At 46.5% G+C, this 27,628-nt stretch overlaps 1 protein-coding gene and 1 long non-coding RNA gene across 2 annotated transcripts in view; one reads left to right on the forward strand and one right to left on the reverse strand.

Moving 5' to 3' along the window:
- The window catches only part of LOC142826701 (uncharacterized), a 60,372-nt gene extending 56,044 nt beyond the window's left edge, over window positions 1-4,328 (reverse strand). Inside the window, exon 1 of the long non-coding RNA XR_012900904.1 lies at window positions 4,208-4,328. This is a non-coding gene — a long non-coding RNA (uncharacterized LOC142826701). The remainder of the gene's footprint in view (window positions 1-4,207) is intronic.
- Window positions 4,329-15,651: 11,323 nt separating this feature from the next.
- On the forward strand, window positions 15,652-25,773 carry KCNV1 (potassium voltage-gated channel modifier subfamily V member 1). The gene is made up of 4 exons (XM_075920211.1): window positions 15,652-15,950; window positions 17,155-17,667; window positions 20,416-20,942; window positions 24,703-25,773. Exons 2-4 carry the CDS (start codon window positions 17,186-17,188, stop codon window positions 25,212-25,214), a joined length of 1,521 nt encoding a protein of 506 aa, XP_075776326.1. The 5' UTR covers window positions 15,652-15,950; window positions 17,155-17,185; the 3' UTR covers window positions 25,215-25,773.
- The last annotated feature ends 1,855 nt before the right edge of the window (window positions 25,774-27,628 follow it).

Consider the following 27,628-nt stretch of genomic DNA (forward strand, 5'->3'; position numbering starts at 1 on the left):
GCTTCAGCAGTGAATCTAACCAGTATTTTTTTTCCAAGTTAATGAAGCTACTCTGGGTTTCTGACACGATTAAGGTTGGACATAATCAAGCATATAACGGGAATCACAGATATTGTGACTTTGGCATTTTTTGGTTTGTTTTTAAATATCCATATGTTTAGTCTTTTTCCCTTGATTCAGGGCAGCAGTGATATTCAGGACAACTCTGACATACATGTCTGAGATCTTGAGGAACTGAGTTATGGGAACACCTTTCACAAGCTCTTTCAAATCATTTTATTTTTACTTGGAAAGCCACATTGGTTTCCAAATAGCGAGTTCAAAAAATGACTACTCTTGATTTCTGAACTCTTCATCATTGCTACAACACATTGACTCTTCTTGTTACTTACAGCATTGCTCACAAGGTTCCGCAGGAGAACTAGTTTTCTCAGTCTTACTCAAATATTAACCTATTCTCATTGACTTTGAGGATAAAACCACTGTCCAGTGGCAGCAGGAATAATCCTGTATCAGTTAGCCCAAGCCCGTCTGTAAGCTCTGATTCTCCACAGCCTTACACCTTTCGAAGCCTATTTGTAGCTGTGCTAAGTGAATATGAAGTGGGTTTAAAATGCTGCCATTGTCATTTGGTGCTGTATACTCACATCATGACTGACTGTACTAGGTGCAAGGCAGTAACAAATCAGAAACAAAAAAAATCTAATAAATAAGGGGTGAAATCCTGACCCCCTACTGAAGTCAATGGAAGTTTTGCCTGGATATCGTTTCTAACAATCAGATAGTTTGGATGCATGTAGAAAATTCAGAATTCACAATTTCACCATTGAAACCAATGCTTTGTTATAGGACCTCCAATTCCAGGCTAACATATGGTATCAAAAATATCTTAAATACTTGGAAATGCATTGAACCATATATGGCCACTTAGAGACAGTTTTATTTCAATAGAGTTACTCCTGAGTTACACAAGAGTAAATGAGAAGATAATTAAGTTTATATGATCAAAGTACAAGGCAATATTATGATTTCATATACTGTGGTATAAATCCAAGCAATTTGCAGTGTGGTGATCACTCATCTCTTTAAAAAAGCCACCCAATGCTGCCAATAAGAAAAACACAGCCTTAAATATGAGAACTCCAAATTAAAAGGAATTCAGTTCAATATTGAATTAATGAGGTTTTGATAGCACCTGGTTTCATCCTGCAGCAAATGTTCAACTCTCACAACAGCCATATTGGGAAGAGACTCTGCAATTTCAGCAGGAACAAAATGTTTCTTTTCTGACTCCCAGAAAAATGAAATTAATTTATTTGATAAAAGGCATCACATTAGTGAAATCTAATGTGGGGCCTTTTGCAGGATGGCAAGTCAAACACAATGGTATTGTTCTAAACCAGCATTTCTTAAACTGTGTTCCATGGCACACCAGGGTGCCATGAGGCAGTCAGAGGTGTGCTGAAGAGAGAACAAAAAAATTCTGTTCCCCTGCCCCCTGCAGAGCCCATAGACAGCTCCCGCTGTGGCTGCAGCTGTCCCCCCTCCTCTCCCAGCCCGCAGGATGGCTCCTGTCCCATGAGGCCTCTGGTGCTGCGCAGCCTCCTCCTCCTCTGTGTATGCAGCTTTTACAGCGGCCACTGCTGCTGGGAGGGGGACGGGTGACTGGAGCTGAGGAGCCGTTCCCAGACCTCAGTGTTTTAAAACTGCAGCCGGTGGGGAACCCGGCTCAGGCTCTGCCGCTCGCCCCCACCCCCCAGGGTGCGCTTGGGCTCTGCTGCCCCCCCATGCGCTTCTACTCTCTCTCCCCTGCACCACTCCCAATCCTGTTGGGAAAGTGGCAGAGTTTAATCTGGCAGGGACGGTTGGGGTTTCTACTGTCTCATCCCACCCCCCGCTGTGCCAGCAGGAAGCCTGGCCTGGTGCTGCAGCTGCACTGTGCTCCCCGCTGCATGGGTGGAGGGGGGAGGACTGAGCTCTCCACACACACACCCCCACCCAGAGGAACAAGAGCATGCTCCCTGGAGGCTTTCCCTGCTGCAGCAGGGTGCCAAGCCAGGTAAGCCCCCCTCCTGCACCCAAACCTTCCTCACGCCCCTCCCCCTGCCAAAACCCCACATTCCCAGCTTGCTCTGACACCCTGCCCCAAGACCCCTCCTCTATCCTTCCTCCTGGCCAGACATCCTGCTCCGAGACCCTTCTTTACCCTCCCTCCTGGCCAAACACCCTGGTGTTCCTCAGTCTTAAAGGCTACATCTACACTTGCAGCTTCTTGCGCAAGAACAGCTGTTCTTGTGCAAAAACTTGCCAGGTGTCTACACTGCACACGCATTCTTGTGCAAGTAAATTTACAGTACAGTGTCGGAAAACAGGGCTTCTTCCAGAATAGTTATTCCTCTCCCCATGAGGAATAAGCCCTCTTGCGCAAGAGGGCAGTGTAGACAGGCAACATGAATTTCTTGAGCAAGAAACTCCTATGGCTAAACTAGCCATCAGAGCTTTCTTGCACAAGGGAGCATCCACACTGTCATAGACACTCTTGCGCAAAAGCACATCTCTTGTGCAAATGCATATGCCAGTGTAGATGCACTCTTGTGGAAGACTTTTTGCACAAGAACTCTTCCGCAAAACAGTTCTTGTGTAAGAAGCAGCCAGTGCAGACATAGCCAAAAAGTTTAAGAAACACTGTTCTAAACATTTATTGCATCACAGTATAGTATTATGTCACTCTACCCTGAATCAGAGTTAAGAGCTTTAAATCAAATAGACTTGGTTCAAAGTAGAAGTTTGGCAAATGTACCCATCATTCTACAAGCCCAATAGCTCCAGAAATTTGCCATGTACACGGATGTAGAGTTTTTAAATTCTAATGGGGAGGTCTTTGTCTATTAATGCCTAATGGATGTTTTGCCATTGAGTTCAGCAAGGCATGGGTTTTGCCCCATAAAAAAATAATGCTGTTAGCAGAACTCAGCCTGGGACCTCTACAGCTTAGGCTACGTCTACACTGGAATGATTTTGCACAAAAACTTGCTGTCTGTCTACAATGGAGGGGAGTTCTTGCGCAAGAACACTAACGTTCTAATGTGTGAAATCAGTGCTTCTTGCGCAAGAACTATGATGCTCCCGTTCAGGAATAAAGTCTCTTGCGCAACTGTTCTTGCACAAGAAGCCACTATAGACAGGCAACATGAATTACTTGCACAAGAAAGCCTGACTGCTAAAATGGCCATCAGAGCTTTCTTGTGCAAGACAGTGTCTACACTGGCACGGATGCTCTTGCACAAAAGCACATTTCTTGCGCAAAGGCACATGCCAGTGTAGACACTCTCTTGCGCTAAAGAATATTTGTGAAAGATCATGCCAATGTAGACACAGCCTTAGGCTGCGTCTAGACTGGCAAGTTTTTCTGCAAAAGCAAACGCTTTTGTGGAAAAACTTGCCAGCTGTCTACACTGGCTGCTTGAATTTCCGTAAGAACACTGACAATCTAATGTAAGATTGTCAGTGCTCTTGCGCAAATACTATGATGCTCCCACTCAGGAAAAAGCCCTCTTGCACAAATACTTTTGTGCAAGAGGGCCAGTGTAGACAGGTAAAAACTGTTTTGCGCAAAAAAGCCCTGATGGCAAAAATGGAGATCGGGGCTTTCTTGCGCAAAACCGTGTCTAGATTGGCATGGACACTTTTCCACAAAGAGTGCTTTTGCGTAAAAGCATCCGTGCCAATCTAGATGCTCTTTTCTGCAAATGCTTTTAACAGAAAAACTTTTCTGTTAAAAGCATTTGCAGAAAATCATGCCAGTTTAGAGACAGCCTTAGTGTTTGAGCCTTTACAGCTTGAACTATAAAGCCAGCTGGGTCTCAGCTAAGGCTGTAGAGCTCACTTGTTCTTATCTCACTCTGTAAGTTGTCTAAGTGCCACTACATGGGACAATGAACCATACCCACTAGATGTGAGTTACAAAATGATTGCCTGGGAGACTATTAAACCACTAAACCTGTTGTGCTGGCTGCCCATGTGCAAGTGAGAAGAAGCAGCTGATGTTCTGAGGGAATGAAAACTAGTCCTACTCCTTGAGTCTTTTGCAAGGAAGAAAAGCCCTGCTGTGCTTGATCCCTGGCATTCCTAAGCAAAATGCAATCTTGATTCTCTCATTTCATTGAAACATTCCTGCTTTATTTTATTGGTATATTAGCAGACTTACCTGGCTTTGCCCGGTGATGGGGGGAAGGTGCAGGCTGGGGGCCAGGGCATATTCTCTCCCCTCTAATTACCCAATACACCCCCACCCTCAGGGCCACCTGCCCACTCACCCAAGGCCTATTCTCTCTTATCACAGGCCACACACACCCCACTGACCCATGGCCTGTTCTCCACCCACCTACCCCCTAATTACTCACTAGACCACCTGGGGCCTGATCTCCCTACCAGACCTCTCTAGCAGCCAGGGGCCTGTTTTCTCCCTTCCCTCTGGTGCTGTGGCCAAAGACTGGGAAGAATGAAAAAGGTTGGGGGATGAGGGCTACTTACTTGGTGTGCTGGCAGGCAAGATGGCAGAGCCCAACTGTGCTAGACATTCCCTTAGTGGTTCAGCTACCCCAGTGGACAGACTACTGGATAGTTCTTCCCTGCAGGCTTGCCGCACCCTCTGGCCACTCTCATATTCCATACTTGCGAAAGCAGCCCCTCCCTTTGCATGCTATGGAAAACTGTCCCTTTCCTGGGGCTTCCTGTTCTCTTGGCACAACCAAACCCTGTCCTTACTTTAAGTAAGGATAAGAGGAAGCTGCATACGAAATTTGGTGGTCCTAGCTCTTATGGTTTAGGAGGAGTTCTTAAACAAACAGACTCACAGACAGAGACACTCTAAAATATGTAGAGCTGTTTGAAAATGGATGATTTTTCTGCATTCTCTCAAAAAAATCCTTTTTAATAAAGTAAAAACTTAAAATAAAAGTTAACTTCACACTTTAAACACATCACTTCTCTTTATTTTTAACTAAAAATTAAAATCCCAGACATTGGGCCAGAACTTTGCCTTGTTTAAATTGAGATAACTCTGCTGAAGTGGTGAATTACACACCTTGGCAACAGCAGAGAATTGACAGTGTTTGGAGTATACTGCAGTCACAAAAATATAACCTGGAGCATTACTTTAACAAATTTCTTTGTGAGGAAAGCCCCACTGGCATTGGGAAGAGAGGGCAGTTCTTACTCACTCACAAAATATGCGGCTGTGTAGGGCACACCAAAATTTGAGGCACCATTGAGTCTTAATGTTCACCTACTGGCCTCTTCTTGTCCCTGCTCTGTGGCTCTGTTTCCTCCTGAGAAGATCTAATTAACTGAAAAGTGAAAAAGCCTGCCAGAGCCATTAGCACAACACTAAACCCATGAAAGAGCATTCAAGTGGTAATGAAGGCATTTGCCAACTCAAGGTATATACTACTGTCAGTTTCTGAATTTACTGTTAGTCTACAGGACCTTAGTTTAAAATTTGCTTTAAAAATATTTCATTAGTGTGTTGTGGATTATTATAAAATCACATCTCTAAAAAATCATCCATCCCCCTGGCTGCCATCAAAAACAGAAGCACTAGTTTTGTAGTACTGCATACAGCCCCATAAATCCTAAGGATAACCCTGTGGGGAGACTCACAGCTCCCTATTGTGAAGATTAGTTAATACAAAGCATTAATACTGGGGAGAGACACATACAGGATTCCTGAGCTAGATTAAAATGGTTACCAGCTTCATAGAAGGATATTTTTCTTTAAAGATAGATGGAGACAAACACAAAACATGACCCTGATCCTGCAAAGACTTACCAATCTAATGTAAGATTGTCAGTGTTCTTGCTCAAATACTATGATGCTCCCGCTCGGGAAAAAGCCCTCTTGCACAAATGCTTTTGCACAAGAGGGCTAGTGTAGACAGGTAAAAACTGTTTTACGCAAAAAAGCCCCGATGGCAAAAATGGCGATCGGGGCTTTCTTGTACAAAACCACGTCTAGATTGGCACGGACGCTTTTCCGCAAAAAGTGCTTTTGCGCAAAAGCATCCGTGCCTATCTAGACGCTCTTTTCCACAAATGCTTTTAACAGAAAAACTTTTCCATTAGAAGCATTTGTGGAAAATCATGCCAGTCTAGACGTAGCCTATGTGTGTAGCGTTCCGTCAGTGATGATTCCTTTAGGTTTTGTGTGTTGGTGACGGGAGTGACTTATAACAGTATTTAGGAACCAATTGTAACTTTTAATTATGTGGTGATACCTCTACTAATGTAGAGAAGGAAATAATACATAATTAAAGGCATGTATTGTGAAACTGTTCTTCTATTTTATTATGAAAAGTTTGTTTCAGAGTGCTCTTTGATTTTTCAAAAAGCTACAACTGTGCAACTATAGCATCAAGCCTCAGAGGTAGCTGGGTTAGTCTGTATTTGTAAAAACAATGAGGTGTCCTATGAGCATAATCTTCCATGGAGAAAAACCACTTTGTCAGATGCATGTTGCACTCTGGATGAGGGTGTAGCCAGACACAAAAACCCCATCTTGTTTTTCCACGAGCCCCATTTTGTTTTTCCCCCCCCCAGAGAGCAAGAGAAAGGCAGTCAGCCTTTGATGCCCTGGGAACACAGGTTTGCTGCCTGTCCCTGACTCTACCATAAACAGAAACCAGACAGTAAATGGGCTAGCTGACGACCCGGGGCCTCCCGTCGCCCTGATGGCTAGTACCAGTAATTGACACGCCTGCACTGTCCCAGAGAGGAATCTTCGCCCATCACATACCAGAGGTGCCCATTGTCTGCATTTTCCCAGGTGTGAATTATGCTTTGCACCCTTCGTGGGAAACTTGGCATTCAAAGCCATTTTTCCTTAATGGCCACTTGAGCCCAGGAAGAAGCCTACATGACCCAAGGGGTATAAAAAGAGGTTCAGCAGCCCACCCTATTTGAGCTCCAATCATCTATACCTGCTGGCAGGTATTGATTGTCTCCCGAGGTCTGTGGGACGCCCAACCTCGCCCTACTTCTTCCCGAGGGATTGAGAGAAAGACGCTGGCCACGCCAAGTCTGGAACGCAGGGGTGAGAATATATACCTGCTATGTGTCTATTTTGCATGCATTTAATAAGAGCTCAGAGAACCAAAGGGTTTCATGGTACCTGTAAGTCTTATTAGTGTAATTTCTGTCCTGTCCTTTGTAGTGTCTGTGTTATCTGTAACACAGTAGTAGCATTTAACAACTAAGTTTACCCTGTAACAATAAATAGTAACTGTTTAAGCTTTAACCTGACTCCTTCAGTTGCTGTAACAGAACCAAGCACAATTTAAAAGAACTTCAGCCGGTAATAAGGGACTCACTGCCCTGACCGTCGGCTGACAGAATTGGCGTAGTCGGCAGGATTGTGCTATTGGTTCACATACAGCAACATGAAGCCTGTCATGATAGACATGGATTTTAGTGGTATAAAGAAAGGGTTTGCCCAGAAAGGTTGGGGCAACCCAAAATGGGATAGAGAAATGTTAGGAAAGGATTGGGGAAATCCTGAGGCTTTGTGGGTGCAGTTCTGTAAGTATAGAACTGCCTGCAAGCTAAAGAATGGGACAAAGCCTGAGTCTGTGGAAAGGAGCCACTTTCCATTTAGCAAGGAAAACAGGATCAGGCCCAGACAAGCAGGCAGAAATGAAAAACAGGATCAGGCCCAGACAAGCAGGCAGGTAACAGATAAGATTGAAAGCCTTGTGGTAGAACTGAGAAAAAGGCTGTAAGTACTGGAAATCTAAATCCTTAAGCATACTTACAAGAGTAATATCTGAAACAAGGCCAGTTTTTATTTTAGAGATAAGAAAGTGTTTTAAGAAAAGAAAACAGAAAGAATTTAAACTCTGCAGAGAATGGAGAGAATTGAGCAGTTGTGCAAATGCTAAAATGGTGTAGATAGAAAACTGTGGTTTCTTTACAGTCATTCTGAAGGAAAAATGGGCCCTTTTTCCAAAGGAATGTCTGTAAATAATCCAGGCAAATTTGACTCAAATCTGAACATTTGATTAGAGAAACTGCTAAAAGAACTCTAAAGGGAGGGGGTTCTATTGGAACTGAACTACCCCAATGAATAAAAAGGGAATGTAATTGTTGTACAGCTATGTAGAAATAGTGTAAGAAAGGTTCAGAGAGAATGTATGTGTATCTGTGTGTAGATATATATAGTGTAAATAATATGAAGTTTTAAGGTCCAGTAATTTTGTTTGTAGGTTTAAAACAAATTGGTTTGGTAAGACCATTTTAGTCCAAGTTGTTTAATGAAGGTACAGGAAAACTGTAAGCATAAAGAAAGAGTTACACTATATGCAAAGTTTAATGTGGCTAAGTAGTGTTGTAAACAAAGATTGCACATTTTCCTGTAAACTATAGAATGAGTAAAAACTGCAAACAGACTAAAATGCTGTGAAAGCTCCAGGAGCCACACCAGGTTGTGATTTCCTTTGTGGTGCAAATGCCCTAGCTGGCAGCACAAAGGAGCTTTGCAGGTAATAGCTAAGTTTGATTAGCAAACTAGCTGAGATCAGAAAGTTCAAATTGTAGCCCTCCAGAAAGAAAGAAAAGGAGGTATTGGTATTGCTATTTTAGTCCCAATACGAGGTTGGGTATACTAGGAAAAGTTTAAATGTAAGCAGTCTTTTGAGAAGGCAGACAGAAGACTGAGAAATTGGCATTTGTAAAAGATGTTACTCCTTTCGAACAAAATCTTGCAAAGGTTCGGGCATAGCCCTTGGTCTGATCAAGTGTTAACTGCTTGTCCATACAATTTCAGACCTACAAGGCAAATTGGCTAACTACTTGTGCATATGTAAACCCTCAACTCCAATGAAGAGGGAAACAGCTGCAGCTTAACTTCTATGGAAAACCTGTAATGAGGTGTTCTTCCAAACTGACTAAATAAGAATGCAAACATAAAACTGGAAAATTGTAAAAGCCTCTGCTGCAGAGGTAGAGAGGTAGAAATGCATGTCCCTCAGTACCCAGACAAAGCTAGATTCCCTTAAGGATGGGTGCTGAGAGTTAAAGCAACTCTCAGATTTACTTTTTTTTTGTTTTTCTTCCCTCAGGAATATGCTTAAGAAAAGGACCAGGAGGCATGAGGCTTAGTAAACAAGCTCACCCTCCTTACCAAATTAATAGTAGACAAACCTGTCTCATTGGGAAAAGTCATTTAGCAGGAATAAGGAAAGTAGAGCAGACATTGGAAAGTTACTAGGAATGAGACATTTTCTTTGAAAGGACAAAGCAAGTGATTTAAGGAAATGTGAAGATAAAAGGTGGACTCCATGGGAGTGTGGAAGGAACTAAGTGGTGGTTGTAATATGTGAAGGGAAATCTTGTTTTAAAATGACACCTTGTTTCTTTGCAGCCTCTTAACAATGTGCAAACCATCTATGCAAAGAAACAATCAAATGTAAACATTTTGTCTATGGACACCTTTGTTAAATCTGCAAAGGAAAATTAAGGATTCTACTAAAACTTAATTGGTTAACTGCATAAAGGAATGAGCTCTATATATTGTAACTCTATTTTGTGGATTTCAAATTAACTAGTTTTATTTTGTTTTGGATAATGTCCTCTTGCTTAAAATTGCAAACAAACAAGGCACAAATTGGTTAGTGCTTCTGTTGGGCATTCAACTCTTAAGGACATTTAACTTTCTAGAAACCAAATTATTAGTTTAGAAATTCAAGCTTTGAAACTTAACTGTCTCTTTCAAGGCTGAGTTGATAACACTTTTGGCTTGCTTTTAAATTCAACATTATATGTAAATACAGGCTGCCTGGTTATTTCAAAGGAAAGTGGACAGGGAAGGCTGTTGCTGTTTCAGCAGACACATCCACTGCACCCCTGTCCACAAACATAGAAGGAACAGCTCAGCTTGCAGAGCTGGCAGCAATCAATTAGCTTGTGAGGCAGGGGCCAGTACCATCTACACTAACTCCTATGCTGTATGGGCTGGAGCCACCCAGTGGATAACTAATTGGAAGAATAATAACTGGGAAATAGGAAAACCTGTTTGGAGATTGGAATATTGGAAATGGATATACCAGCATGCAACCCCACATGCCTTAAGCATAAGTCATGTGTCCAAAAGAATAATACTCTAGCTGCATAGCTAAATAACCTAGCAAATGCAGCAGTACAAATTTTTGCTGCCCAGGTGGATTGGGAACGCCTGTACATTTGGCTACATAAAACCTTGGGACACACAGAGAGCTGGTGCGGCAGGCACATGCCAGGGGGTGGCCTATCACCCACAAACAAGCCAGAGCTCTGGTACAAGCTTGCACCCTATGTGCTGAACTCAGAAACATTTAACAGAAAGGCAATGATTTGCTAGGCTAAGAGATGGAAAAATACTATGGGCAACCTGGCAAGTAAAATATATTGGTACACTACCCACCAGTAAGCAAGGGTGGAAGTATGTTTTAACTGGAATGGAAATTGTTTCAGGAATTGGTTTTTGCTTACTCAACCCCAGTGGCAACAGGGTTGTTTACAGTCATGGGACTAAACCACTTAATAGCCCTGGTCCCAACACCCCAGTTTGGGAACACAAACCCATTTACTGCACTCCTATAAGGGAAAAGGAGTCTGGACCACTGCAGATGCTGGGCTAACACCAATAACCATTACTGAGGCTTGGATTGTATCCAAGACCGGCAAACCTTATGTTTTATTACAGGAAACTGAGGCAATATCCCTGAACAGTGCTCCAGTGGGATGGATCCCTCCCAGTGCTGGTGTGAATCCGGGAAACCACCATAAACTTTTTGTATATATATACCGCTTGCTGTTGTGCTTGCAACCACTGGTGTTAGTTACAGACTATTGAAATAAGACATGGTACTCCAACTCGCCATGGTCTTCTTCCTCATCCCAACTGCTACTGCTGTACCAAAACATCTTACTTAACTCCTCTACTGGACTGGGAATCGAGTTTGTCCCTCTCAGCCCAAATGACTGGTGAAACAAAGTGACATCTTCCGATGGGGACCGGTATGGTTCGATGACAGCGACTACCGCAATCCTCTAAATAACTCTGGGGGGAGATTAAGGGGGGAGGCAAGGGAAGTGGCAACAAACGGTATGGGATAAGACATGCTGTAACTAAAAATGTAAAGCCTCATGGCTAGATTGTCTAGCCCAACACCTAGGACTTTCGTTAACTCCCTTCCTTCACTCTATTGTAAATACTATATGAACCATTTTACTTGTTGTAATTGCTTGCATTTTGTGTACACTGCTACCTCCTCTGCACAAATCTGGTATATGGCGTTGGGAAGTGATCCTAATCAATCCCTTGATCCAAATTATCTGATCAGACCCTGCTGATAGGGCGATTTTAGCTTCCTCCAAGAAGGGCAAAAGGTGCTGGCATCACCGCCATCTTGCGTTCTGAGACATAGTGAGGCGTGTCAAGGGGGTGGAATGTAGCCAGACACAAAAACCCCATCTTGTTTTTCCACGAGCCCCATTTTGTTTTTCCCCCCCCCAGAGAGCAAGAGAAAGGCAGTCAGCCTTTGATGCCCTGGGAACACAGGTTTGCTGCCTGTCCCTGACTCTACCATAAACAGAAACCAGACAGTAAATGGGCTAGCTGACGACCCGGGGCCTCCCGTCGCCCTGATGGCTAGTACCAGTAATTGACACGCCTGCACTGTCCCAGAGAGGAATCTTCGCCCATCACATACCAGAGGTGCCCATTGTCTGCATTTTCCCAGGTGTGAATTATGCTTTGCACCCTTCGTGGGAAACTTGGCATTCAAAGCCATTTTTCCTTAATGGCCACTTGAGCCCAGGAAGAAGCCTACATGACCCAAGGGGTATAAAAAGAGGTTCAGCAGCCCACCCTATTTGAGCTCCAATCATCTATACCTGCTGGCAGGTATTGATTGTCTCCCGAGGTCTGTGGGACGCCCAACCTCGCCCTACTTCTTCCCGAGGGATTGAGAGAAAGACGCTGGCCACGCCAAGTCTGGAACGCAGGGGTGAGAATATATACCTGCTATGTGTCTATTTTGCATGCATTTAATAAGAGCTCAGAGAACCAAAGGGTTTCATGGTACCTGTAAGTCTTATTAGTGTAATTTCTGTCCTGTCCTTTGTAGTGTCTGTGTTATCTGTAACACAGTAGTAGCATTTAACAACTAAGTTTACCCTGTAACAATAAATAGTAACTGTTTAAGCTTTAACCTGACTCCTTCAGTTGCTGTAACAGAACCAAGCACAATTTAAAAGAACTTCAGCCGGTAATAAGGGACTCACTGCCCTGACCGTCGGCTGACAGAGGGCTAGCAGGGGCTGTAGGTTTTTACCCATAAAAGCATATGCCCAAATAAACTTGTTAGTCTCTAAAGTGCTACATGACTCCTTGTTGTTTTTGCAACTATAGTGTACTGATTGTGAATAACTAGAGTCAGTGCATACACATGTGAGAATGAAATGGAGGCATAAGCAGCAGTGACTGTGGATAAATCATAGATCATATGATACACAGATTCACTGTTATGCGGCACTCACGTGTCTGGATGGCAAAAAGATCCATATGTGTTGGGCACAGAGGAAGCAGCTAGATTTATTTTCATGCTGCTATTTGAGAGTAATGGGGGGATACACAACAGGGACAGTGACGGGTACAGTTATGGAACATAGAGCAGTGATGGGGGTCTGTTAATGGTGAAATGAGAAGGGGGTGGAAGTGACAGGGTACATCAGTGGAAGTACAGAGCAGGGGCTATAGGGAAGAGATAGTGGTTCTGTCATTGGGGGGACAGGGCAGGGATGGGGCTATACTGCACTGGCAGTGGGGATGTCTGGGGAAGTGAGGGTATAGAGTAGTGCTAGAGGATATAGCAGTGGAGTACAGAGAAGGGGCAGTGCCAGTGAGTATCTCAGGGAGGTAAAAGGAGGAAATGGGGCAGTGCCAGTGGGGACCAAGAAGGACTAGTGCCATTGAGGGTGGGGAGGGGGCTGTTGGGCAGTGTTAGTAGATATGTCAGTGAGGGTGGGGAGGCTATATGGCAGTAACAGTGGGTATGTTGGGGGGGTAGCAAGGATCATATGGCAGTGCCTTTGGGGGAGCAGAGAGGGGCCAAGGGCAGTGCCAGGGGAGGTAGAAGCAAGGGGCTGCAGGGCACTCCAGATGGGGTGGGCTAATAGGGGGCTGCAAGGCAATACCAGTGGGGCAGCAGGTGCTAAAGAGCAGTGCCAGTGGGGGGGAGGGGAGTGTAGCAGAGGTCTGTAGGGCATTCTGGATTGGGGGTAGCAGAGGCTGTAGGGGCATTGTTGGGGTGGTAGCAGAGTCAACTATAGGTAGCCAGGAGGGTTTGCAGGGGCTGTAGGGCAGTGCCAGTAGGGGGTTGGCAGGGCTGTAGCAGGGCAGAGCCGGGGGCGGGGGTCGCGAGTGTGCAGCAGAGCGAGGGAAGGGGGGTAGCAGAGCAGGGCAAGGCCAGTGAGGGTTGGCAAGGCTGAAGCAAGGCAGAGCTGGAGGGGGGAGGTTGCGGAGCTGAAGCGGAGAAGGGCTTGTGGGGGTGTCAGCGCGGAGCAGGAATGAGGTTGTGGGGCTGTAGTAGGATGGAGCTGGGGGGCAGTTGGGGCTGTAGCAGGGCAGAGCTGGGGAGTAGTTGGGACTGTAGCAGGGCAGAGCAGGGGGGTTGCCAGGCTATAGTAGGGCAGATCCGGAAGGCAGTTGGGGCTATAGCAGAGCAGAGCAGGGGGGTTTCCGGGCTGTAGTAGGGCAAAGCCAGGGGGCAGTTGGGACTGTAGTAGGGCAGAGCCAGGGGGCAGTTGGGGCTGTTGCAGGGTGGAGCCGGGGGGTTGCTGGGCTGTAGCAGGGCAGAGCCGGAGGGGGCAGTTGGGACTGTAGCAGGGCAGAGCCGGAGGGGGCAGTTGGGGCTGTAGCAGGGCAGAGCCGGGGGGGCAGTTGGGGCTGTGGCAGGGCAGAGCAGGGGGGCATTTGGGGCTGTAGTAGGGCAGAGCAGGGGGGGCAGTTGGGGCTGTGGCAGGGCAGAGCAGGGGGGGCAGTTGGGGCTGTGGCAGGGCAGAGCCGGGGGGGCAGTTGGGGCTGTGGCAGGGCAGAGCAGGGGGGGCAGTTGGGGCTGTGGCAGGGCAGAGCCGGGGGGGCAGTTGGGGCTGTGGCAGGGCAGAGCCAGGGGGGCAGTTGGGGCTGTGGCAGGGCAGAGCAGGGGGGGCAGTTGGGGCTGTGGCAGGGCAGAGCCGGGGGGGCAGTCGGGGCTGTAGCAGGGCAGAGCCGGGGGGGCAGTCGGGGCTGTGGCAGGGCAGAGCCGGGGGGGGCAGTTGGGACGGTGGCAGGGCAGAGCGGGGGGGGGGACAGTCGGGGCTGTGGCAGGGCAGAGCAGGGGGGCAGTCGGGGCTGTAGCAGGGCAGAGCAGGGGGGCAGTCGGGGCTGTGGCAGGGCAGAGCCGGGGGGGGGCAGTTGGGGCGGTGGCAGGGCAGAGCGGGGGAGGGCAGTCGGGGCTGTGGCAGGGCAGAGCAGGGGGGCAGTTGGGGCTGTGGCAGGGCAGGGCAGAGCAGGGGGGCAGTCGGGGCTGTAGCAGGGCAGAGCAGGGGGGCTGTTGGGGCTGTGGCAGGGCAGAGCAGGGGGGGCAGTCGGGGCTGTGGCAGGGCAGAGCAGGGGGGGCAGTCGGGGCTGTAGCAGGGCAGAGCAAGGGGGGCAGTCGGGGCTGTGGCAGGGCAGGGCAGAGCCGGGGGGGCAGTCGGGGCTGTGGCAGGGCAGGGCAGAGCAGGGGGGCAGTCGGGGCTGTGGCAGGGCAGAGCAGGGGGGCAGTCGGGGCTGTGGCAGGGCAGAGCCGGGGGGGCAGTCGGGGCTGTAGCAGGGCAGAGCCGGGGGGGCAGTCGGGGCTGTGGCAGGGCAGGGCAGAGCCGGGGGGCAGTCGGGGCGGTGGCAGGGCAGGGCAGAGCAGGGGGGCAGTCGGGGCTGTGGCAGGGCAGAGCAGGGGGGCAGTCGGGGCTGTGGCAGGGCAGGGCAGAGCCGGGGGGCAGTCGGGGCTGTGGCAGGGCAGAGCAGGGGGGCAGTCGGGGCTGTGGCAGGGCAGAGCAGGGGGGCAGTCGGGGCTGTGGCAGGGCAGAGCAGGGGGGCAGTCGGGGCGGTGGCAGGGCAGAGCAGGGGGGCAGTCGGGGCGGTGGCAGGGCAGAGCAGGGGGGCAGTCGGGGCTGTGGCAGGGCAGAGCAGGGGGGCAGTCGGGGCTGTGGCAGGGCAGGGCAGAGCCGGGGGGGCAGTCGGGGCGGTGGCAGGGCAGGGCAGAGCAGGGGGGCAGTCGGGGCTGTGGCAGGGCAGAGCCGGGGGGCAGTCGGGGCGGTGGCAGGGCAGAGCAGGGGGGGCAGTCGGGGCTGTGGCAGGGCAGAGCCGGGGGGCAGTCGGGGCGGTGGCAGGGCAGAGCAGGGGGGCAGTCGGGGCTGCGGCAGGGCAGAGCAGGGGGGGCAGTCGGGGCGGTGGCAGGGCAGAGCAGGGGGGCAGTCGGGGCTGTGGCAGGGCAGGGCAGAGCAGGGGGGCAGTCGGGGCTGTGGCAGGGTAGAGCCGGGGGGGGGGCAGTCGGGGCTGTGGCAGGGCAGAGCCGGGGGGGGGGGGGCAGTCGGGGCGGTGGCAGGGCAGCGCCGGGGGGTTCCCGGGCTGTGGCAGGGAGGTGGCCGCCGCGCTCTGGCTCTGCCCGGCCCGCTCCCACGGAGCAGCGAGCGGGTCCCCAGCCCGCGGTTGCCTCCCCCCGCGGCACATGACCCGCAACGCGGGCCGGGCGCTCCCGGCAGCTGAGTGCGCGGGGCTGTGGCGAGGTGCGGGCGGCAGCCAGGAGCCCTGCGGAGCCGCCGCTCCCCGCCGGGCGCCTCTCGGGACGAGCCGCCCGCAGCAGCAGCCGGAGCAGCCCCGATGTGCGGCCCGGCAGGTAAGCGCCCTGGCTCTGCCTCCCCCGGCCACTGCTGCCGCCGCCCCAGCCGCGGAGCCGCGCTCGCCGGGACAGAGCCGTTTAGCAGGAGAATTTCTCTGCGCCTCCCTGAACAACCTGCCCCCCCCCCCCCCCCCATCCCCGTTTGCGCGGGACAGCGGCACCGCACCGAGCCTGGGCGCGCCGCCGTGTGTTCCCCGCCTCTCGCTAGGCTGCCTCATCGCTCTGGAAACTTTGCCGGTTCTAGCTCTAGCAGGCTGTAGTGCGCCCGTGGAGCCTTTACTAACGCCTGGGTGGCGACTAACACAGGGCGATGAGCCCGCGACTGTGGGAATTTTAGCCGGCTCCATTAGACTTTAGCCATTTGACCTGCCTAACTTTTCCAGTGGCTCTGTGATTGCTGCCAGGTCCGGAGTGACAGCTTCCAGGCTCAGCTAGTGCGGGTGGATGTTTTAGAGAGAGCTGTTATTTCGCAATTAGCCTTGTGTAATGGTTACTCTTCAATACAAAACCTGTGCAGCTTTCTCCTCGCTACAATCTCTGGATTTGTTTCCACACAGCTAATTGTTTGTCAGAAAAGCAGAAGGCTCCAGTTATATAGAAGAGGTGCTGTAGTGCTGGATAAAGCGGATTCATTATTGGGTTGGAATATGCTTAATTGTTTTGTGTTCTTTCTTTTATGATTTATCAAATGTTATCTGAGAAATAGGTGGTAACAGTGTTAAAATGCTAAATACAAAATACCCCTGGATAGTTGCAAAGAAGACACATATGGATTACAGTCCTGAATTTCAAAGTAACTGGATCTTATAGTGATGTCTCATTATGGTAACAAAAAAGACCCTTTTGGCCCTGAGGACGTAACTACAGCCCTTTTGAGACAATGAGAGTTTATCCATTGACTTTAATGAGATTTGGATCAAGCCCTTAATAAACAATCAGTTTCCAAGTGGTGTAGAACCAATGCATGGTAAACATATTTCAGGGATCATTATTATTTATTATTATCCAGATGGATATGGTGCCAGGCTACTTAAGTCTCCATTCTAAGCTGTGAGATGGAAGCTTTGCTTTGAGGAAGTGTGGGCAGGAGTGTCCACGTAAGGCTACAAGGAAACTGTATGAAAGAAACACACTTAAAAACTGGCCCATTTTCTTCAACTGGACTGTCTTCTCTTCACCTTTGTTGTATCTTTTAACCTAGGAGATAGTGGGCTGCTGCTGGAAGCTGCAGGATGAAGTCACCTCCCTGCTGCATGTCCCTTTCTTCCCAGACAACTGGACAGGAGCCGGGGGACAGCACATCACTGGGTTCCCTGGAGTCCAGCGTCTTCTGCAGTGAAGAGGAGCAGGGGCCCTTGCTACAGAAGGTTGCCCCCTCCTTAGACTGTTTCACCATCAATGTGGGAGGCAGCCGCTTCGTGCTGTCCCAGCAAACTCTGTCTTGCTACCCAGACACTCGGCTTGGCAAGCTGGCTGTGGTGGTGTCCGCCGCCCGGGACGTGGCCTCTGGCCTCCTGGAGCTCTGTGATGATGCCAACTTGGTGGAGAATGAGTATTTCTTCGACCGGAGCTCACAGGCCTTTCGCTACATCCTGAATTATTACCAGACAGGCAGGCTGCATGTGATGGAACAGCTGTGCGCCCTCTCCTTCCTGCAGGAGATCCAGTACTGGGGTCTGGATGAGCTCAGCATCGATTCCTGCTGCAGAGACAGGTAAGCACTGGGAAAAAGAGGAGAAAAATAATGTGGGCTGGATGCTTTGATTATCAACTCCTGCTGCAGAGACAGGCAGGCACTGGGTTGTAGAGGGAAGAGATCCAGCAATGTGGGTTGGAGGAATTCAGCATCAGCTGCTCTTACAGGGGCCAATGGGTGCTGGGGAAGGAGCTGAGCTGCACAAACTCAGTACCAACTCCTGCTACATGGACAGGTAGCTATTGGATGTGGGAGGGGGAAGGTTGGAAGAAGTCAGTAGTGACTTAGTAGAGGGCAGGTTGGCATTGGGGGCAGGAATATGAGATTCAATGTGGGTACAGTGACTGGGCAAATACCACATCAACTTCTGCTAAAGGGACAAGGTGACTCTTGGAGCTCCATTAGTGGGAGGTGGAGGAAGGAAATAACTAGAGGGGGAGGGACAGGCTGAAGCAGAAATGACAGCAGATAAAAATGTTAAACAGGGATGAGGAGCCAGGATGGACATCTGTGACACTGTGCTAGGATATTTGTATGCTTTTGATTCTATTAGCTGTGCTTAATTTTGGTTACTGATTTCTTCGTTAACATTGGCCTGAAAGTGATAAATAAAATCTCCAAAATACTTACATTAAAATCAGTGTAAATAGATTAATGCAATACAAAACCAGTGCATACCTGCACTGCCTGACAGCCCAACAGTATCTGTTCCAGAATGGCTTCCAGGTGCTACTCAATTTCACTGATTTTTTTAATAGATTTGTCAGGCCATGGAATCACACCCAGTTATTCCTGCATCATCATGTCCTTATCCTGTGGCTGAGCTAGATCATATTTTTAGAAAGCCTTCCAAACTGGATTTAAAGACTTCAGGCCTAGGTGCTAGAACTAGAAGTTCTGGGTATGCAGCAGCACCTGGCTTGAAGTTGTTTCTATCATATGCAGGGTTTATAGTTTGGTTCAGTGATTTTGAGCACCCCCATTATACAAAATGTCCCAGCACTCCTGACTTCAAGTGATGAAAATCCACCACATTCCTTGGTATGAGGTTCGACTACCAACAGCAATCAATAAATGTTCCAACAACTAGAATTGATATATGGGGGGGAAAGGATTGTCTAGTGTTCCTTCATAAATTCCTTGTTTCAAGAAAATGATCCATAAATATGGACCTGATTCAGCAATGCATTTCACTCTTGGATAAAATCCATTATAACTGCTCAATAAGGATGGCTAATTCTTTTGTTGAATCAGGACCTAAATGTTTAAATAAGATGCAAATAACAGATATGATAAATTAGGTTCTTGATCTATTGATGTTTTGGGTGGGGAACCCAAGGCTCAGGAGTCGAAGCTGGCTCTCGCGGCTTGAGGCTCTCCCCCAGCATTGGAGAGCACGTGCTGGCACTACAGCCCCCCCCCCCCCCCCCATCCTCTCTGTGGGGCTGGAGCACACAAAATCTACTAGCCTGGTGTGTGAATGAACTATGAAGAGTGTCTGTGTCTCTTTCAGTCAGGGGCCACATCAGTGAGGGTTTGATTTTTCCTTTTTGCTTGATTTCTGTGTGGCTCCCAACTGAGTTTTGTGTGGGTCAGCAGCCCCCAATCCAAAAAAGGTTCCCCACCCCCGGCATAAATGATTATCTACCACCCTTCGAAACATTGCCATTGGAAAGCAATGCAATAAAAATTAATGTATTAGTAGTAAAAATGATAAGATGTTTTAGGGCCTGCTTCTGCCAGTCTTACATCCCCTACTCGCACAGTTAGTTCCACTGAAGTTAAGAATAAAATTATACAGTCACAGGACAAGAAGACTACAAGAGGTGATCTAGTTCAGTGCCCTGCACTCACGGCAGGACTAAGTATTATCTAGACCAGTGTTTCCCAATTGATGCTCCATGGAACCCCGGGGTTCTGCAATGTAAAAGTAAGGGTTCCGCGCGAATGTGGCATTGCCCTGCCCCCTCTTAAAGAGACAAGAGTATTTTGCAGGGTTTTTTTGCTCAACCAATTCTGGCGGGGCTTTTTTTTTTTTTTTTTTGCTTGCCAAATTTTACTCTGGGATCCCTAGGAGTTCCTTGAAATTATTTTAAGCTGAAAAGGGTTCCGTGGCCAAATAAAATCAGGAAACACTGATCTAGACTATTCCTGACAGGCATTTGTCTAACCTGCTCTTAAAAAATCTCCAGTGACAAAGATTCCACAACCTCCCTAAGCAATGTATGTCAGTGCTTAACCAGCCTGACAGTTAGGAAGTTTCTCTTAATGGGCAACCTAAATCACCCTTGTTGCAATTTAAGCCCATTGCTTCCTTTCCTATTCTTGTAGGTTAAGAAGAGCAATTTTTCTCCCTTCTCCTTGTAACAAATTTTTATGTACTTGAAAACTGTTATGTCCCCCTCCCTCCACCCCTCACTGTACACACATTATACACACACACACACACATTTCTATCTTTGTTCTGGCATAATTCCCCAATCTATAAGCCTGTTCTTGGTACTGATATGAATGAGAACCACAGAAGCATAATGGCTGTGTGGATGTGCTCTATGGCCCTCACTTATCAAAGCACTTCACTACATGCTTGAAGTTGCACTTATGTCCTTTGTTGAATCAAGACACCTATCAAATTCCCTTTAAGATTTACTCTGGTTGCAGGGTTTTTTGTTTTTGTTTTGTTTTTTTCCATGTGAAACATGGTAGCCGTAAGGGTGTGAATATTGTCATTCAAGGTTTATATTCTGGGTTGTGTTCCCTGGGTAGATACTTCAGGAGGAAGGAGCTGAGTGAAGCCTTGGATATCAAGAAAGATGCAGAAGAGCTGGATGCTCAGGATGAGGAAGAGGATTTCTCTGGGAGTCTCTGTCCCAATGTCAGGCAGAAGCTCTGGGAGATGCTAGAGAAGCCCAGCTCTTCTGTGGCTGCCAGGACTTTTGGCACCCTGTCTATGGCCTTTGTTGTTGTGTCCATTGCCAACATGGCCTTGATTTCTGTGGAGCTGAGCTGGTTGGCGCCCCCACTGCTGGACGCCCTCGAGTACGTGTGCATTGTCTGGTTCACAGTAGAGTTTAGCCTGCGGTTTCTGTGCACACGGGATCGGTGTTGCTTTCTGAGGAGTGTGGCGAACATCATAGACCTGCTGGCCATTTTACCCTTCTACATCACCTTGCTGGTGGAGAGCATGTGCGGTGGGGAGAGCTCTCAAGAACTGGAAAACGTGGGGCGCATCGTCCAGGTGCTGAGGCTGCTCAGGGCTCTGCGCATGTTGAAGCTGGGCAGACATTCCACAGGTACCTTTAACTCATGGATTTAACTCTATATTGGCTGTAGTGCTTTACAAGCCATAACAGGTCAAAATAAATTAACCAGGCAAATTAGACATATGGACACACAAAACTTTTACAGGTTATCCAGGATGCTGTTGCCTCAGTAATAAAACTGAATTGGTAGAGAACAGAAAAATGGCAAAAACACTCAGTACATACTTGTGTTGACTAGCCCACAGGTGCTCCTACCACTGTGACTACATTCCTATCTTAATGCACTAGCTACCAGAGCTAGCATGTGAATGGAATTCACACCTGAAACTGAAAAGTGTAGCAAACCCTATGACAGATCCTATTGGTAGTTTTCCATGTCTGTAATGACAATTGTTGACATCAGATAATTTCACTTTGAAATGTGGGGTCACACCTTTCTATCTTTCATATGGTTATTTAAAGACCATTCATGCAATTAGCTTCCTATTGGTTAGCATCACCTCTCTCTGTCCCATATAGAGATTAGTGTCATAGAAAGGGGGAAAATTCAATTTATGAAAACCTGATAGCAATCCTAGTTGAGAATGAAGTATCACTTCACCTTTAAAACTGAAAATAATAGCCTGTTTCTTTAGCAGACAGAATTAGATGCTGCTTAACTAAACATGTAAGCAGCTCAAAAGAACATAAATGTCAGCAGTGTGTATGCTTTTTGATATTTAAGTTTTACCATTGAGCCAGGCTAAGAGTAGTAAACCAAAAACTGCAGCTCCCTATAATTTGAATGTTGTTAGAAACAGTTCCCATCTTCTGGCAGAACAGACGCAGCTGTTAACTTAAACCTAGTAAATCAGAATGGAAATATACACTATACAGATCTGGAACCTGTTTCCTTTTGGTTAAAGATGACAAAATGGAGAGGGGTTTTTTTTCATTTTGATTCTAAAGCATACATAAACATAGTCTTAATAAGGAAAGTTCAGCACATAGAGGGGATCAGTCATAATCACATCTCCCCTCCTCCCACTTAGAAGCAGAGTGGCCTACTGCATCATCCCTGAGTTTTTGTGAAGACCAGTTTGCAATGTCGGAATCCACTGGGGAGTGAACGGCAATGGGGCAGGCTGGAGGAATGGACAGGGAAGCCCATCTGGGGATAGTGGGGTATGACTGAGTTCTGCTCATCATGTCCTGCAAATTTTGTGAAGAAATGACAGATCTGAACTATTCCTGTAGGTGGGAGTGGTAAAAACATATAGAACACAACTATGCCTCTGCTGGGGGACATAAAGCAGGCTGTGAAGGCTGAGCAGTTGGATTTGATATACCTATTTGGCCTAGCACTTTCCCAGCACAACCCTGGAGGCACACAGGGCCAAAACCAATGCTTTATCTCACCCAGACACAATGCTACTGGCACTCATGCTGCTGGCAGTGCTACTAAGACTCATCCTTGCAGCCCCCAGCACCTTCTGCCAAGTTATTGCAGCCCTCTGCATAGGTGTGTTGGAGGAAGGCAGGACTCCCTAATGCCTTTTTGCTGAACCTCAATGCTCTTGTGCTGGAGCAGTCATGGTTTGGTTGGTTGTTGAGGTCCAGAGAAATCATTTGAAAAGAACTGCTTTCATATCGTAAGAAATTACAAACCCCCTCAGCCACTAACATCCACTGATCATTGAGAACATACTTATTGTGCCCTATAACTTGTGTTTGGCTAGAGCATATCTTCCAGAAAGGCATCCATCCTTGAACTGAAGACATCAAGAGATGAAGAATTTACCACTTGACTTTATAGTTTCTTCCAGTAACTGATCACCCCTGCAGTTAAAAACAGGTGCCTTTTTTCCATTTGAAGCTGTCTGGCTCTGACTTGCTGCTATTGGTTCATCTTATGCCCAGTCTGCAGATTAAAGAGCCAATTAGTACCTGGTGTGTTTGCTCCCTATGAAGATACTTATGCATTGCAATCAAGTCGCCACTTGATCTTTTTGCTAAACTGGTTGAGCTCTTAAAGTCTCTAACTGTAAGGCATTTTCAGCCCCCAGAGCATTTTACTGGCTTGTTCTGCAACCTCTCCAACTTTTCAACATCTTTCTATTTTTTTTTTCAAATATGGACACTAGAGCTATATATAGCATTCCAGAATCAGTCTCACCAATGCCATATACAGAGGCAAAGCCACCTTTCTGCACCTACTCACTACACCCTTATTTATAAAGCCAGCAAATGAAAACATAAGACGAGCCCTTAAATCCACTGATGCTTCCAGAAAGAGCAATGCTGACAGCATTTAACTTGTAACTCTCCCTGTCTCTGTCACTGAGAAACTAGTTACTCAATCATCTTTTCTAGGTGTGAGTTTTGCAAATTACTGAATGTCACTAACTTCCATGGAAATTGAGGGTTATCAGGTCAGGTCCTGATGACTGGCCTACATGCAGCTTTTGTACTGTTATAACTATATTGGTCAATATAGTTATAAGAGATGCATACCCTAGTGTGGATGAATTTGTACATCATAAAGGTGTACAGAATAAAGGTGCTTATGTGGTACAGCTTATCCTTCTAAATTTACAGGAATGTGCTATATCAGTATGAACACCTAAACCAATACAGTGGTACAAAAAACAGTGTGTGTAGATAAGCCCTTCAGTTGGTGGGGTGGAAGGAAAAAAAATTCTCTGAAAACTAAGGAGCACAGTTGTACTCACTGATGTGCATGCACCAAACCAAGGCTTTGTGTGTGCACTGGAAATCAGAGATTGGCCCCAAATTAACAAAAAATCTCAAATACATTTACATCACAAACTCCCGGAGAGTGCAATGGCTGTCTGAAACCTTCAGAAATGTGTAAGTTCAACGTTAGTTTCCAATATTATTTGGTTCAGTTGATGCTCATTGGCAGTTATTCGAAAGTATTGCATTTCTCTCCCTCACTATGACAGACGCTATTAATTATTTTAAAAATTAGTGAAACACTTTGTCCAAAATCATAAAATCATCAGTGATCAAGAAAATACATTAAAGAGACCCAAATTACCTTAACTGGCTTTGTAGGATGCCCTTTTTCATGGATAGATTTTACTTTTAATTTGGGAGGGGGCATTCATTCTTTTGCACTTGTTATTTTATTTGCTTTTTCTCCCCTGCTCTGGGCAGCCAAAGGGCATTCCATACCCTAGAGGGGAAAGGCAGAGAGCCATATGTTCATATTTCTCTTTGTCCTGTGGAAGTCTCTGCACACTCATACTCCCTTCCCTTCACTCAGCTTTTATATAAGGATGCAAGTGAGGCAAAGGGAGGGGTGAAGTTGGACAAAAACAATCTCCTTATGCCTGATCCCAGTCCCCCAAGGTGATGGGATCATTTCCCTCATATCAAGTTACTCCTCTTACTTTGTAATTGAAGGGATGTACTTGGCAGAGCTAGCAGTGACCAGCATAAGAGAAGAAATCATGAGATGTGCATTTCCCACTCCTGTCTTTGCCCATCTTCCCCCATACTCTGATATGATTCATGATCAGCTCCTTATTAGTCTGTATACTTGACCCCAATATCTATTTTTTTCCATTTACAAGTAAGGAGCATAAATCAGAAACCTCTGAGTTTTATTTCTTTAATAATCATGTTTTCCCAGTGTTTCCCTAAACAGCATAGCCTTCTCATAAAGGCATTAATGAGATGGTAACATAAAGCACAAGGTGTCTAGCTTTCAGAACAAGTGCTTCTTAATAGAGGTGGGAAAACAGCTACATGGATTGACCTACTGACAGCATTTCTTTTGTTGCAGGCTTGCGATCTCTTGGGATGACTATCGCACAGTGCTATGAAGAAGTTGGCCTGCTGCTGCTTTTTCTCTCTGTGGGGATCTCTATATTTTCCACTGTGGAGTATTTTGTTGAACAAGGTGTCCCTGGCACAACTTTCACCAGTGTGCCCTGTGCATGGTGGTGGGCAACCACTTCTATGACAACTGTTGGTTATGGAGACATTAGACCAGACACTACCACTGGGAAGGTAGTGGCCTTTATGTGTATATTATCAGGAATATTAGTCTTGGCTTTGCCTATAGCTATAATAAATGACCGTTTTTCTGCTTGTTATTTTACTTTGAAGATAAAGGAGGCTGCTCTTCGACAGCGTGAGGCTTTAAAGAAACTCACAAAGAACACATCCTCTGACTCAAATATCAATGTTAATTTACGAGACATATATGCTCGCAGTATCATGGATATGTTACGGTTAAGAAGCAGAGAGAGAGTAAGCACTAGGAGCAGCGGCGGAGATGATTTTTGGTTTTGACTTTGTAAGATCTTGTATAATATACAGAGGCGACTTGAGATGTAGTAGTAAACAGTAGGACAGCTGTCATTTTATATTATTCACCCTTAGCATATTAGCTTTCCAGTTCGTAACTAGTGTAGGCAAAAGGCATAACTTAAAAGCTGGAAACTCTCAGCAGGGACTTCAAAAACTTGTTTTTACCATTGGTTCTTGAACTGGAAAAATATAGTGGACTCATCAAAGTAAAATAATTATACAAGTATTTGTCTATGAATCTTATATTCTTGTTGACATACAGAATAAAGTTTCACACGCACATCCTGAGACCCAACAAATAGGAGAGGCTTTTGGTGAAAAAGATGAGGAAATTAAAAATATCTGAAAAGCAAAAGCGTACAGAGTAAAGCACTGGCAACAGTTATGGTGGATTTTACATTATACACTGTTGTTTGTAAACTTAAACAAGAGTCAGGGGACAGACCCTTGTCCTTATTCAGGTCTCCATCTGCTGCTTCAGTGGCACAGAGGAGCCATAATAGGCCAGGGAAAATTTTCCCCTGCTCAGGAGCAGCATAGAGCAAGCATTATTAGCAAGGCCCCTTTACATGCCCAGTGTAGGGCATATGCTTTTTTACTAGGGCTGGTGATGGAAAGGGGTTTGACTATGGGGCTCAGAATTATAAAGATTGTGGGTTGGAAAAGCAGCCATAAGTTACACCAGCCTCTGGGGCAACTCTAATTTACATGTGGGTCTGTTTCAGCATCTGCAGCACAAAAGTGGCCTTTGTTCCATTCCCCCAGGGCTGTTCCCTGTGTTCTGTGCCTACCAAGAAGCACAGCCCAGAAGCTGCTATCATGGAATCTGAGATTAATGTTGCTTCTATTTATCTGTTGAAGTGCTTTTCTCAGTTTTGAGGTGATACTGAATTTAAAAATACTATATTTAGAAACTGTAGCATTAAAGAAGCACAGAGGAAAAATGTAGTTCATTTTAATGAATTGAGTTCTCACTGAAAGCATCACCTGATATCAGAAGAAACAAAGTTCCCTTTTTAATCGCAAAAAAAATAAGATACTGGTTTCAGCTTAGCCCATAGAAATCAGTAGGGTTTGTGAGTGGCTCAGGGCTCCAAGGTCAGGTCTAAATAAGTAAATAGTTCTCACTGAGGCATTAGAGAAATCCTGAATGAAATACATGTCTGTCCCCCTCTCTCTCCAGATACACATTTTGAAAATCTCTTGAGATGATGTATGCATCTTTTGGGGGTGGGAGAGTGGGTTGTGGGGCTACTTAGGCAACAAAAAAAGATTGGCTTTCCTTAGTTGACCCTGCCCTGATATACTTTTTAGCAAAACAGAGCATTGCTTAAATTTAATTTGCATTGCCAAGGGATGATGAACCTTTAGAAATAACTTAATGATATAAACTTCAGTGCCCCGATTTCTTAACTCTTATAGGCAATACAAATGTATGGACCAGTTTACTGCATATGCTTGAAATAAAATTAAACAAGCACATAAAAACAAGCATCTAGAAACTGCAGTTGATCTGAGTTGCTGCATTATTCAGAACACCTAAACAAAATTTCCTTTTAGGACATATAAATGGAAGAATAAAGTTGCTTTTAAGAAACCTTAAATTATTGTGATTTTGAATTATTAATATGATTATCTAGCCACTGAATAAAAACTACATTGCAAGAATATGCAGCTGTCAGAAACAATTACAGGGCTCCATCATGCATGCTGTAATAGAAATTCTACACTAAATTTAACTATTTCCTACTGGTTCTGCCCAGCAGTTTGGTTTTGGAACAATCCAACACATTGGTTTGTGCTACTGGTTCCAGCACTCTAGTTGGCAAGATTGGGTCTGATCCTACTTCAGCTGAAATGGACTAGATCAGTGGGTCTCAATCATTAGCAAACTGAGGACCTCCATTTTGATTTAAAAATTTGTGTGGGCCCCAAACAGGCTTCTAATTTCCCCTGGGGTGTTCAACTCCTGCTCAGTCGTACTACACCCCTTACCTCAAGGCCCTAACGCCACCCCACTTCTTCCTGTTCCTGCCTTACCCTTGTCCCTTTTCTTCCCTTAACAATGGCCATACTGGGACAAACTAAAGATCCATCAAGCCCAGTATCCTGTCTTCCAACAGTGGCCAATACCAGGTGCCCAAGAGGGAATAAACAGAACAAGTAATCATCAAGTGTCAACCATTCCCAGCACATCGCCTCTCCTCTCCTTCCCCTGCCTTCCAGTGCTTCCTGCATAGAATTATAGAACACGAGAACTGAAAAGAACCTCAAGAGAGTATCAAGTCCGGTCCCCTACCCTAGCAGCAGGACCAAACACCATGTAGATCATCCCTGATAGAGATGTCTATCCAACCTGCTCTTAAATATCTCCAAAATAGAGATTCCACAACCTC

This window comes from Pelodiscus sinensis, chromosome 2, assembly GCF_049634645.1.
Source record: "Pelodiscus sinensis isolate JC-2024 chromosome 2, ASM4963464v1, whole genome shotgun sequence".
Taxonomy (NCBI): domain Eukaryota; kingdom Metazoa; phylum Chordata; order Testudines; family Trionychidae; genus Pelodiscus; species Pelodiscus sinensis.

Excerpts from the sequence above, each read along its gene's own strand:
- KCNV1 (XM_075920211.1), top strand. The coding sequence starts at position 17,186 with ATGAAGTCACCTCCCTGCTGCATGTCCCTTTCTTCCCAGACAACTGGA. Across the intron at positions 17,668-20,415 it reads GATTCCTGCTGCAGAGACAG|ATACTTCAGGAGGAAGGAGC; the intron begins GTAAGCACTGGG and ends TTCCCTGGGTAG. Across the intron at positions 20,943-24,702 it reads GCTGGGCAGACATTCCACAG|GCTTGCGATCTCTTGGGATG; the intron begins GTACCTTTAACT and ends CTTTTGTTGCAG.